Source organism: Schistocerca nitens, chromosome 9 (genome assembly GCF_023898315.1).
Source record: "Schistocerca nitens isolate TAMUIC-IGC-003100 chromosome 9, iqSchNite1.1, whole genome shotgun sequence".
In the NCBI taxonomy this organism is placed as follows: Eukaryota; Metazoa; Arthropoda; class Insecta; order Orthoptera; family Acrididae; genus Schistocerca; species Schistocerca nitens.
In genome coordinates this window covers 502,726,853-502,741,241 of record NC_064622.1, presented here as the reverse complement: position 1 = coordinate 502,741,241, position 14,389 = coordinate 502,726,853, and the positions used below count along the sequence as shown (strand labels likewise).

Genomic DNA, 14,389 nt, shown 5'->3' with positions numbered 1-14,389 from the left:
CTTCTATTATTGCATTCTAGAGTGTCTAACAGTGCAAGATTTCTTATGCCTGTTTCCTACTATATAATTACCATACAGCAGGTTTTATTATTATTATTTACTTTTTGTGAGGAACAGTACCATGCACATTTCACAATTTTGTGTCATTATATTGTTCTAAATAAATCTTACCTTTACATGTCAATGGAAAATTCTATACTTATCATTACACTTTTTAAATTGTGTGTTCCAAACAATACACAGTAAAAAGTCTCATCAGGTTCCCTTTTCCAGATTTTTGCTGATTTACATAGTGTAATAAATTTAGTCGCTGTGGTGTATCCTAGGTAAATGGACATTCAATGCCAAAATTTTTCTTTGAAGTATCCTTTCATTTACAGCATGAAATCAGCACACATGGTACTAAATTCTGATGAGCAAGATTACATTCTACTTACATGGTTTAATGGCTATGTTTGCCATTTAGGATCAGTTTGGTTTTCAGGAAACTATGTAAGAATATAAAATACCAACAAGTTATATGTAAAACCATTATGTTTACTGTGCAATTTTTTTTTATCCTGCAGTTACAAAACAACCATAGTACTGTGAAGGCCAGCAAAATTGTTTTTACTCTTATCAATATGAAGCTACAGCTTCTTTATTTTGTTGTTTGTTTCACAGTTCCGTCATTAAAAAAAAATTAGTGACATGTGGAATGAAATTAATACAAACACTTGCATGTAGTAAAAATCTTCCTTTGTATGACACAAGTAACAATTTGCATCCTAACATTGTTTCATAATTCTGATGTGTGAATAAATTCGTTAACTGCTATTCATTTAAGCTTGTCGGGATTTGGATTTTCTTCTGTTGTGCCTCTGCTGGTACGCATACCTGAGCTTTGCCCACACCCCTTGGCACATTCTGCTCAGTCGCGGATCCACTTCTTTCACAGACTTGGCAACAACGTATTGCTGCAGCACAAGCTGACGAGCAGCTCTCAGTCTGCCCTGTTGCATCAAACTGAGCGCCAAAAACAACTTACAGCGGGCCACAGTCAAAGCATCACCCAGGCGAAGTGCAAGCCACAACTGGCCAACAGATATTCGGCCAGCCATCACAGCCTGAAAATTAATATATAAATTTTGCAGTGAGTACAAAAATTGTCCTCCTTGTGCCAGAAGCACACAACATATGCTGGTTCTTTAAATGTATTAAAATAGTACAGCACCTTATTCATGAACAAACTGAATACTGTGTGTTTTTGAGAATATGAAGTGAATTGCAAGCAAAAGTCCAGAGGTTTGAATCTGATCCTCCATATAAATACACACTATATGATACTGACATTTAAACAATTGAACAGAAAGGTAATCCACGAGCTCTTATACCATATGTGTTTTGAGGCTAGATAAGAGTTGGCAATATGGTTCAACAACTCTGGAAAGAAACTGTCCAAATCCTGTTTTATACAGTATGCTTTTGTTCTTTAAAAAATCTATTCCTCTACAGTACAGAGTGTCACTCTGAGTCATCAGCTGCATTTTCTCTGCCAAAACAGCAGATATTTGCAATTTTGTTTTTGCAATATGTAGCTAGAATCAGCCCAAAACTATACTGCCCATTATATCTTTCATGCAATGTCCAATGTGAACAGAAAGAATCACTTGTTTCAAATTGCAAACAACATGATTATTAAAGCAGACTTTACATGCCCATTTGATACAGCAGTCTAAAATTAGTCTAGTGCAATATTTGATTTATCTATATGTATTGACATGGTCATAAAACATTTACAATCACAGCAGTGCTTGATCAGCAGTCAGCATGGTGTTATCGCTGCTGGAATACTGGTTATTCTAAGTGCTTTCCTGTTTGTATTAATACACATCGATAAAAGGAATACTGCAGTAGACTAATTTGCAACTGCTCTAGTGAGAGGGCATGTAAAATTCCACTTTAAAAACTTTTCATCCGTCACAAGAAATTAACTGACACTTTCCATCAACAATGGGTGTCATATGAAAGACTTGATGAGCAGTATTTGTTTAGGGTGGCTACAGCTAAACACTGCAATTACAAACAGCACATCAGTGATATCTACAAAAACATTTCTATTCTTCCTAAATTAATGTGAAATGATGGAAAAACAAAAAATTATTACTTTAAACAACATTAACGCTACCAGACTGATTTTTGCTTGGGCGACACTTTCAATTTTGTAGTGTTTCTCTTTTTTTCTTACTTGAAATTTCTAGATGAATCTGCAAATGAATTTGCTTCTTTTTTTTTCTATTGCTACCACTACAAGGGCAAGAATTACTAAAGAAGGACCTGATGGTGATAATTAAAAATGCAACACTAATTTTAATCCAAACTTGCACAAGCTCCATGAATGAGAAACCAAGAACTGTAGACAAAACATAAACCGAAACATGGATTTACAAGAACACCAAGAGGTTGGAGCAACTGAAAGGCTAACAACATGTCATATTAAATTTTTGGTAAAGTGCGTAACCAGTTCAGAACTACTGAACAGTAGATCAGTAGATGTCAGCAAATGATACTATACACCCCCCCCCCCCCCTCCACATTTCTCTTAAGTTCACGAAAGCAACCATTCTTTTGAACACAAACAGAAAGAATCAAACAGTCACATTAATGTGACCACTGCCTATATTAAGATATGCAATTACCACCCACAGACGACAGCACTATGAGTCCAGGGTACATAAATCTTGTTGAGGGAATGTGGAAAACAGTGCAGTCATTGTCATAATGCAGAACCAGAATGATATATCTGATGTCCGAAAGATCACAATCATTGGTTTTCAGATGAAAGGTGGAAGCATTTCCGAAATGGCTAATTCCGTAAACTATTTACGTGCTGCCGTGGTTAAAGTATACAGGGTAGGGCAAAATGGCACGATCCAAAACGCTAAGGTAACAGTTACGCACCACAGGTCATAAGTGATGGTTGAACGATATGGGCAAATAAAAGTGCAACTGTTGAGCAATTAACACCCAGATGAGCTAGGGGCCTACCAACAGTATCTCCCCAACGACCATTCAGCAAATGTTGCTGCATACGAGTCTTTGCACCAGGCACCTGGTTCACGGACCCATGCTGACTGCTGTTCATCGGTGGCAAAGGCTATAATTTCAATGCCTCAACTGGACATTCACCGAGTGGTGACAGGAATCCTTTTCGGATGAAAGTTTTATGCTCCATCGGACAGATGGCCATTGGCGTGTACGGGCCCTTCAACAATCGTAGGAAGAGTCCAGCCTGGAGGAGGGAGTGTTATGGTCTGTGGAATGTTTTCGTAGCATTCCCTGGATAATCCTGTCATTCTGGAAGGCACAGTTGGCTAACACAAATATGCATTTATCCTTGGGGACCATGTGTAGTTTGGTTTTTCCCTCACCTTTCCCTCAGCTCGCGACGTAAGTGCATAATGCAGAGAGCACCAAGATAAGTTTACCATACTCCCCTGCTCACCAAACTTCCTGGATTTAAACCTAATCGAGAATCTGTGGGACTATCTCGATCAGGCTGTTCACACTCTGAATACTCAGTAAAGAAATCTAATGCAGCTGGCTGTGGCACTGGAGTCAGCACGGCTCCACATCCCTGCTGGAACCTCCCAGAATCTGACTGACTCTTCCTGCACATCCACTCTCCAAAAGGTGGTTTATTCAGGCATTTGACAGGTGGTCATATTAATGTGACTAGACCGTGTAATTTGCACACAAATCCTAAACTTTCAGGACTGTCTATTATTTTTTCTTTTTGTATTTCTCTTTTTCGGAAACACTTCCCTTGCTATTGCCAGACTGCATTTACACTTGGGATTGTTGTAATGCTGTTTCCCTTCCTCTGCGGCAAACGAATTACTACACAATACTCAACTTTATCAATGGGCCATGCCACGTTGTTTTGGATCGTCTAGTGGCGCAGGTATTTCAATGTATAAGAGGACAGCAGACATGTTTCCTCCACACAAACTAACAAGTAAGTACATAAGTTTGACAATATTCCATCCTTGATTTTCAGTCATTTAATTACATAAGTTTATTTTTTTGGGGAGGGTTTTAATTAAAACTTCATGACTGCCCCTTGTATTAAACTGACAGTTCTGTTAATATTCGTAGCTGTTGGCACATGCCCCCTTTGGAATTGGAAGTTATTACATTCTTCTCTGAGTATTTTGCTTTTCTCACAATGTCTTACAAATGTAGTGGAATAGTTCTGTCGTGTTATGTTGTCTCAAGGGTTTCATTCATCCTGTGGTAATGTTGCCTATTCCAGGTGCCTTGCTTCACTTTAAATCTTTTGAGTTCTCTGTGAAATTCTATTCATGGTATCGTGTCTCCTATTTGTGTCAAATTCATTTCATCAGTAAGTATTATGTACAAAAAAAGTAGTCCACAGAGTGAACTGTACCTTCAAGATGCATAATCCATCAATGACACCACTGCACATGGGGGAGAATTAAGGGTGGAACACACGTGTACGTGCTTTGATTCAAACTTGTATAAGTCTGCACAAAGAATAATCTTAATAACCTTTAAGGATCTTATTTGAGATACATACCTGTACCAAAGCTGGCTTGGTACAATTACCTAATTACAACAGAGCAAAACAAACTATCTAGGAGAACAGCTCTGCAAATTTTGCTTCAAAGGATATTTATTAGTCTTATCATGTCCTGTAGATCCTACACAAAGGAGCAACTTGAGTCATGTACAAATCACAATACACATTGAAAACAAAACCAGCTTTCAGGATCTACTTAACAATAAAGTATAACTTTATAATGTTATATAGTAGTTGTACTTGTACCATACTATTAGGAGAAAAGTTGCTACTTTGAGAAGAAAAAGAAGCTGCTTGTTATTGCTCAACGTCTACATAAAGGAAGAATAAAGGTCTGATTATAATAACAAAGCAACTTGTCATGCAGAAAACAAGACCCTTTAATTCTCAAATCTTGATAACCAGATAATTTGTAAAAGTACCAAATGAGGTAAGTTTGTGATTTTCTACACGGGAGCAAATCTTGCTGCCGTCCAGGGTGGCAGATTTTTGGGGGTTGCAAAATCTTAAATTTTAATGTGGTTCAGAAAAGAGAAGTTAAACAAGACAATAAAGGTTTTGCATAACTGAAGAAGTGTTAGAATAATTTGGAAATATAAATCATTTGTAAGATCTTGTGTCTTACTCGAAATTATCTATGATACTGTGAAACAGATTACATGTGATGCACTGGTGTGGGTCTCCTAGGATGTGTCTTTCAAAATAGCAAAGCTTGATAGGAAACAAGACCCTTCAAGTCTCAAATCTTGATAACCAGACAACTTGTAAAAGTACCAAGTGATGTTTTTGTGCCATTCCCTGGCCAATCTTGTTATTCTGGAAGACACAATTGATTAACACAAATATACATCTACTCATACGTGCAGTTTGGTTTTTCCTTGGCATGATTGCATCTACCAGGACAATGCAATGTTTTGCTCAGCTCACTTGAAAGCTCCAACGAAAGTGAAAAACTTTATTATAAAGAAATAAGTGTCAATAGATTATGGCCTATCAGTTCCTGTGCAGCAGCCCTAAACGTCTATAGAATTACTGCTGAGAAAATACTTTGTAATAAATACAGAATAAGTAAAATTTGCAGTCTGTGTCACATGCCATAGTCTTTTGCATCCACACCTTGTGGTTAAACATTTACCCCCATATAGACATGCCATTAATACTGTTTGCATTGGTCTTGCTCCTGCTACATCCTCTAAACTAATCTTTCTGCTTTGTCTGCGACTACTGTTAAGTTTTCCCTCATTCCCTTTTCTTTCCCAATGTTGAAGCCTTAATCAGCATAATGAAGGGGCAAAGGCAGAATTTGGCATTTCCTTCTTTTATTTGGTAAGTAAAACTTACCATTTCTTTTCTACATCTATGCAACTCTGAGCACTGGTTGAAATAAGCAAAGTTGAAAACACGGACAGTTCAGTTGCACATGAAGCTGGTAGTTTGGCAAACCTTATCCCAATTTTACATTATTTTGCTCAGTGGTGATATGGTAAGAGATATTACTCACATTACTGTTGTCAGCAAAAACACACGTTGTATTACAACTTTCTTCCCAATTGCCTTTCCCAGATTGATGTCTGATATACTCCTCTGTGATTCAGACATGCGGGAAATAGAGTCAATAATTAAGTCACTAAACACTAAGGGCTCTCGTGGACATGATGGATGGAGTGTCTAGCAGAATATTAAAGTACTGTGCTGCACATGTTAGCCCTGTATTTAGCCATATTTGTAATTTTTCCTTTAGGAATGGTCCGTGTCCTGGACAATTAAAGTACTCAGTAATAAAGGCGCTTTATAAAAAGAGAGAAAGGGATAATGTAGACAATTTTAGACCTATTTCTATGCCATCAGTGTTTGTTAAAGCTATTTAAAAGGCTGTGTATGTAAGGATCATTGCTCATTTTATCACACACGATTTGCTATCAAATGTATAGTTTGGTTTTATAAGGTGTTAACAACTGAAAATGCTATATTCTCTTTTCTCTGTGAGGTACTGGATGAATACAGGGAGTAGCTCACACGTGGTTCACCTCTTACTTTAGCAACAGACAGCAAAAGATCATCCACAATGTTGAGAGTGGCTGTGATGTGGGGTCTGAGTGGAGTACGGTTGAGGGGAGGGGGGGGGGGGGGGTGATCAGTGTTGTGGCCACTCCTGTTCCTTATTTATATAAATGACATGCCCTCTAGTATTACGCGTAACTCTAAAATATTTGTTTTCTGATGACACTAGCTTGGTAGCAAAGGATGTTGTGTGCAACATTGGCTCGGTTTCAAATAGTTCAGTTCATGACCTAAGTTCACAGCTTGTAGAAAATAAACTAATGCTAAATCACAAAATGGTTGAAATGGCTCTGAGCACTATGGGACTTAACAGCTGAGGTCATCAGTCCCCTAGAACTTAGAACTACTTAAAAATAACTAACCTAAGGACATCACACACATCCATGCCCGAGGCAGGATTCGAACCTGCAACCGTTGTGGTCGCGCGGTTCCATACTGAGGCGCCTAGAACCGCTAAATCACAGTAAGACTCAGTTTTTACAGTTTCTAACACACAATTCAACAAAACCTGACATTCTAATTTCACAGAATTGGCATACGATTAGTGAAACTGAACAGTTCAAATTTCTAGGTGTTCAGATAGATAGTAAACTATCGTGGAAAGCCCACATTCAGTATCTTGTTCATAGACTTAATGTTGCCATTTTTACTATTCAAACAGTATCTGAAGTGAGTGATTGTTCGACACAAAAATTAGCCTACTTTGCTTATTTTCATTCGCTTATGTCATATGGTATTATAGTTTGGGGTAACTCTTCCCATTCTAAAAGGATATTTTTGGCTCAGAAACGGGCGGTTCGGGCAGTAAATGGTGTAAGTTAATGAGCCTCTTGTCGACCCCCGTTCACGAGTCTAGTTATTTTGAGATTGGCCTCTCAAAATATACTCCTTACTATCATTTCTTGTTCAATATTAGCTTATTCCCAAGCATAAGCAGCTGTCACTCGGTTAATACTCAGCAGAAATCAAACCTGCATTTGGATCGGACTTCCTAACTCTTGTGTAGAAAGGCGTGCAGTATCCTGCTGCATCCATTTTCAATAAACTACCACTCGAATTCAAAAATCTTGGCAATAATCCACATGCTTTCAAATCAAAACTGATGAATTTTCTCATGGGTCACTCCTTCTATTCTGTCAAGGAGTTCCTTGAAAAATTAAGCTGATTCTTGCTGTATTATTGATTGTATTGCTGTATTATTGACTGTAAATGTGCCTATCACCAGATTCCCGTAGCACCAGAAGACATTACAAAGATAGCTATTATCATGCCGCTCGGTTTCTTCCAGTACAACTTCATGCCGTTCGGCCTGAAAAAGGCGGCGGCACAAGCATGGCAATGTTTCATCGACTCAATCTTACGACAGTTCCAGTTTGCTTTGCATATCTGGATGACATACTCATTTTCAGCAACTCGGCTGAGGAACATGAAAATTATTTATCCAGTGTCCTCCAGACCATGAACTCCAATGCGTCAAGGTCAACAAGGACAAATTCCAATTGCGCCAGTCTTCTGTCACATTTTTGGGTTACACCATCTACACAGACGGAATACAGTCTCCCAAATCCCACGTGCACGCCATCATCATGTCACTGCCGCCTCCAGCTACTTACAAAGAAGTCCGACGTTTCTTGGGTACAGTAAATTACTACCATCGGCATCTGCCTTCTGCTGCCGCCGTGCAGGCCCCGCTGACAGACTCGCTGTCGGGCAAACAGACTTCAGGCCTTAAACCACTTTGCTAGACTGAACCTATGCTGGAGGCCTTCAAGGCTCTAAAAACTTCCTTAGCTCAGGCCATGACACTCACCCATCCCGACCCGTCAACCGCGTTGATCATAACTTCGGACGCCAGCGACATTGCAGTGGGGGCAGCACTACAGTAACGCAAAGGCAACATAGTTTTTCCCCTTCATTTCTTTTCTAGCCAACTGTCTACAGCTCAGAAGAAATATTCCGCTTTTGATAGGGAACTTCTGGCGGTCTATGAAGCCGTCAAACACTTTTGTCCCGACGTCAAGGGCCGTTCTTTCTTCATCCTTACTGATCACAAACCACTAGCAGATACATTCTGCAACCCTCCCGAGGACCCACCCCCTCGGAGTTTCTGCCAATTTGATTTAGTTTCTCAATTCACAACAGACATTCGCTACATCAAATGGTTCAAATGGCTCTGAGCACTATGGGACTTAACATCTGTGGTCATCAGTCCCCTAGAACTTAAAACTACTTAAACCTAACTAACCTAAGTACATCACACACATCCATGCCCGAGGCAGGATTCGAACCTGCGACCGTAGCGGTCACGCGGTTCCAGCCTGAAGCGCCTAGAACTGCACGGCCACACCGGCCGGCTTCGCTACATCAAAGGCACAGAAAACATCCCCATTGATTTTTTCTCGTGGATCAACACTGTTTCACGCATCATCGACTTACCCAACCTGGCCACTCTCCAGGCCTCTGCCAAGGAATCTCAAGCCCTCTTAAGATGCTCAAACATCTCTTGTGCTTACCAAAGCCAAGTTCTCCGGCGTTTTGGCCGAGGTGTGGTGTGATTCTTCTATCAGCACCCTGCGGCCGTTGCTCCCGCCCACATTGCGCTGGCAAGCCTTCGACACCTTGCCTTGCGTAACCTCTCTCACCCTGGCGTCCGCACCACCACACGGCTCGTATGCATGCGTTTCATTTGGAGAAATATTAAACAGGACTGTCAGACCTGGGCACACAGCTGCATCTCCTGTCAACACAACAAAATTGGCCGCCACACCTCCCCTCCACCAGGCAAGTTCGACATTCTGCAAGGAAGATTTCATCATGTACATATCGACCTTATCAGTCCACTACCACCGTCGGAGGACCACAGATATATTCTCTCCACAATCCACTGCATGTCTCGCTGGGTGGAAGCTGTTCCTTTACCCAATATCACCCCTGAAACTGTGGCCAAGGGTTTCGTCTCCTTATGGATTGCCAGGTTCAGTTGCCCGACCACCATCACCACCGACCAAGGTGGGCAGTTTGAGTCTGTCCTGTTCACCATTTTATGTACCATCTGCAGTATTTAAAAAATTCATATAACAGCCTACCACCCGCAAAGCAATGGGTTAGTTGAACGGTGGCACCGCACCCTCAAAACTGTCCTCAGGTGCCACGACTGCCTCCGGTCCGAGGCGCTTCCATGGGTGTTACTCGGTCTCCGTTTGACCTTTAAACCAGACTTACAGGGAACCATCTATGAATTCGTTTTTGGGGAGAACCCAGTCCTACCAAGGGAACTTATCCTGCCTCAAGCACCCGAGGATTTTCCCCCCTCCCCAGATTTCATTAATCACATGCACACTCACTTCAAACATGCACGCCTACACCCACCTATCAGCCATTGCCCGCCGGACACTTACGTGCCAACCACACTCAACACTTGCTCCCACGTTATGCTCAGGGATGATTCCGTTAGACAACCCCTGCAATCACCCTACCTCAGCCCCTTTCAAGTACTCTGGTGGGGCGAGGCAATGTTCGACATTATGGTTAAAGATCGTTCTCAAACTGTTTCATTGCACAGGCCCAAACCTGCTTTCATGGACTCCGATGCCCCTCAGTTGTCTCAATTGGATCCTCCTGACAAGTCCTCCGCCGTGGAGCCTGAAAATATTTTGTCTCATCCCACGGTGCTGTTTTCTCCAACCCATGATTTGTTGTTGCCATTTGCAGGTTTTCCAGGCACGTCGCCATCCACCCCATGTATGGGTTTCGCCACCACTTCACCAACTGCGCATACTCGCTCTCCCACATTCAACCTTTGCTGCAACGTGCCACCACACCACATGGACGACATGTCAATCGTCACCTTCGATGACCGCATGCTCGTGCTAACAGACACCGCAGCCTTGCCCACCAACGGGCAGTTAAATGTCAGTGCAGTGCACAGCCTGTCCCTCCCCCGCAAGTGCGACCCATCAGAAATTCGCACGTTCATCTCCTCGGACGGCTCGATCTGTATTCGGGGCAGGCATGCCTACACCACGCCGCAGGCCGTTCCACATGCCTGCTCTAGGGCCGGCCGACGCATCATCCGTCCCCGCTGGTTGACTGACTATGAGGTGGACCTGCCGCCAATCCCTCCACGTCCGCACTCCGCCTCGACCGAGATGGAAATCCCGGTCGTGCGCCTGCCGCCTCGCATGACTATCGATGCCGATGCCCTCATCATGACCTCCATTCAAGCCTCACAGATGGTACTCCATACTGTGGGGGGGGGGGGGTGCTGTGTGTCGTCGATAGGTCATATTGACCATGATTAACCCCATCTTTGGACTCTTATTGCTCTGCTGAGCCTCCATGTTAGTTTTTACTTTTGTTCTGTATCTCAAGCTGTGTACACATTTACAACTAACTACAAAATATATCTCTATGTGGAATTTAATGGGGATAGTTATTGCGTTCGCCCAATAATTGTATCCTGTTCCCATAGTCTCCTTCGAAATACTCTCCTCCACAACTGACACACCACTCCCAATGCTGTTTCCACTTTCAGAAGCAGTCTAAGTACATCTCTTGGTGGATCATACAAAGTGCAGTCTGCAAATTTTATCTTGTTTATAGTTTCAAATCTTCGTCCTTTCAATGGAGGTTTCAACTCTGGAAATAAAAAAAAAAGTCTGCAGGGGCCAGGTCTAAAGAGTATGAAGGATGAGCCAGCATGGTGATTTCATTTTCTGTGCAATAGTCATACACCATAAGGGATGCATGCGTGGATTCATTACCATAAAGCAAGACCAATGAATTGTCTCACCACACTTCAGGCCTTCTTCTCCTTACATTTTCTTGTAGGCATCGCAACACATCCCAATAGTATCACTGATTAACAGTTTCATGGTGAGTTAATCCTCCAAAGTCAAAGAAACTATCAGCATGGCTTTGGCATTTGACCTGACCTGATGAGTTTTTTTGGTCTTGGAGAATCTTTCATGGCCCATTTTGAAGATTGAACCTTGGTCGCAATATCATCACACAGACCCACGTCTCATCACCAGTTGTTGTTGTTGTTGTCTTCAGTCCAGAGACTGGTTTGATGCAGCTCTCCAAGCTACTCTATCCTGTGCAAGCTTCTTATCTCCAAGTATCTAGTGCAACCTACCTCCTTCTGAACCTGCTTAGTGTATTCATCTCTTGGTCTCCGTCTACGATTTTTACCCTCCACGCTGCCCTCCAGTACTAAACTGATGATCCCTTGATGCCTCAGAACATGTTCTACCAACCGATCCCTTCTTCTAGTCAAGTTGTGTCACAAATTCCTCTTATCCGCAATTCGTACCTCCTCATTAGTTATGCGATCTACCCATCTAATCTTCAGCATTATTCTGTAGCACCACATTTCGAAAGCTTCCATTCTTTTCTTGTCTAAACTATTTATCGTCCACATTCCACTTCGAAACAGGGCTACACCACATAAAAATACTTTCAGAAAAGACTACCTAACACTTAAATCTATACCCAATGTTAACAAATTTCTCTTCTTCAGAAATTCTTTCCTTGCCATTGCCAGTCTACATTTTATATCCTCTCTACTTCGACCATCATCAGTTATTTTGCTCCCCAAATAGTAAAACTCATTTACTACTTTAAGTGACTCATTTCCTAATCTAATTCCTTAGCATCACCTAATTTAATTAGACTACATTCCACTATCCTCATTTTGCTTTTGTTGATGTTCATCTTACATCCTTCTTTCAAGACAATGTCCATTCTGTTCAACTGCTCTTCCAGGTCCTTTGCTGTCTCCGACAGAATTACAATATCATCAGAAAACCTCAAAGTTTTTATTTCTTCTCCATGAATTTTAATTCCTACTCTGAATTTTTCTTTTATTTCCTTTACTGCTTGCTCAATATACAGATCGAATAACATCAAGGATAGGCTATAACTGTGTCTCACTCCCTTCCCAACCACTGCTTCCCTTTCGTGTCCTTCGACTCTTGTAAATGTCATCTGGTTTCTGTACAAATTGTAAACAGCCTTTCACTCCCTGTATCTGACCCCTGCCACCTTTAGAATTTGAAAGAGAGTATTCCAGACAACATTGCCAAAAGCTTCCTGTAAGTCTGCAAATGCTAGAAATGTAGGTTTGCCTTTCCTTAATATATCTTCTAAGATAAGTCTTAAGGTCAGTATTGCCTCACGTGTTCCAACATTTCTACAGGATCCAAACTGATCTTCCCCGAAGTTGGCTTCTACCAGTTTTTCCATTCATCTGTAAAGAATTCGTGTTAGTATTTTGCAGCCGTGACTTATTAAACTGATAGTTCGGTAATTTTCACACCTGTCAACACCTGCTTTCTTTGGAACTGGTATTATTATATTCTTCTTGAAGTCTGAAGGTATTTTGCTTGTCTCATACATTTTGCTCGCCAGATGGAAGAGTTTTGTCATGGCTGGCTCTCCCAATGCTGTCAGTAGCTCTAACAGAATGTTGTCTACTCCCGGGGCCTTGTGTTGAATTAGGTCTTTCAGTGCTCTGTCAAACTTCTCACGCAGTACCATATCTCCAGTTTCATCTTCATCTAGGTCCTCTTCGATTTCCATTATACTGTCCTCAAGTATACCACCCTTGTATAGACCCCTCTATATACTCCTTCCACCTTTCTGCTTTCTCTTCTTTGCTTATAACTGGGTTTCCATCTGAGCTCTTGATATTCAAACAAGTGGTTCTCTTTGCTCCAAAGGTCTCTAATTTTCCTGTAGGCAGTATCTATCTTACCCTAGTGATACACTAGACTCTCGTTAATCCAGCCCTCAGTAGTCCGGCCTCTCAGTAACCTGGCGCACAACCAAAAACACGTGCACAATGAATTATCATGCGCAACAATGCTTAGTTAAACAATGGTTTTTATACTGTATTTGAAATTGTAGCTTTCTTTACTGTTCGGAATCATGTCTTCTAAAAGGAAACACATTACACTAGAACTCAAGCAGAAACTCAAAATTTTAGATAAGTTATACAAGGTCAAATGGAAGGTTATCCGAAAGAGTGAGAATGAAGATTGGTTGGTTTAAAGAGAGAGAAGGGACCAAACTACGAGGTCATCGAGCCTGTGTTCTTAATAAAACAATTCCACAAGGGTGAGCGTAAGATGGACGAAACATATAACACAAAGCGCTAAGAAAGGAAAGCCCACAAGAACGAAGGAAAGGCAATGAATACTATAAGGAACAAACGAGGACAAGAAAACAACAGAGAGATGCTAGAAACAGAAGGGAGTGATGCAACACATTAAAACCTCCACCCTAAAAGCACTAGGGTGGAGGACATGGAGGGACAAAGGATATGCGCTAAAACCTACATAGAAGTATAAAAACCACTCTCATGGATAAAACGTAAAACTAAAGCTGCAGCCGAGGCGTACACCATGGAGGTGTAAGTGAACGGACCGCAAGTAGAGATGGTAAAGGGAAGGACTCCAGTTCGGAGAGAAGGGACCGCACGTGAACTACAATTGTTAGCCCTGATCTGGGCCGATGTGGGAGAAGGACTGCCGTGGGCAATGAAAAGGAGAGGGTAATTCGGTTGCTCAGGGGAACTATGAATGTGTGCTGCGTAACTGGCAAGCAGTTGCGTACATCTGATCTGCAGTGGAGGGACACCAGCCTCCATCGGTATGCTGGTCACCGGATTTGTCCTAAAAGCTCCTGTTGCTAATCGAACCCCACAGTGGTGCACAGGGTCAAGTAAATGCAATGCTGAAGGCG

General features: G+C 41.6%; 1 protein-coding gene across 1 annotated transcript in view; it reads right to left on the bottom strand.

The window, feature by feature from the left end:
* Positions 1-516: 516 nt before the first annotated feature.
* Positions 517-14,389, bottom strand: part of LOC126203484 (uncharacterized) — a 48,122-nt gene continuing 34,249 nt past the window's right edge. Inside the window, exon 3 of the mRNA XM_049937807.1 lies at positions 517-1,106. Within this exon, the coding sequence (XP_049793764.1) occupies positions 822-1,106 (285 nt within the window). The 3' untranslated portion in view covers positions 517-821. The remainder of the gene's footprint in view (positions 1,107-14,389) is intronic.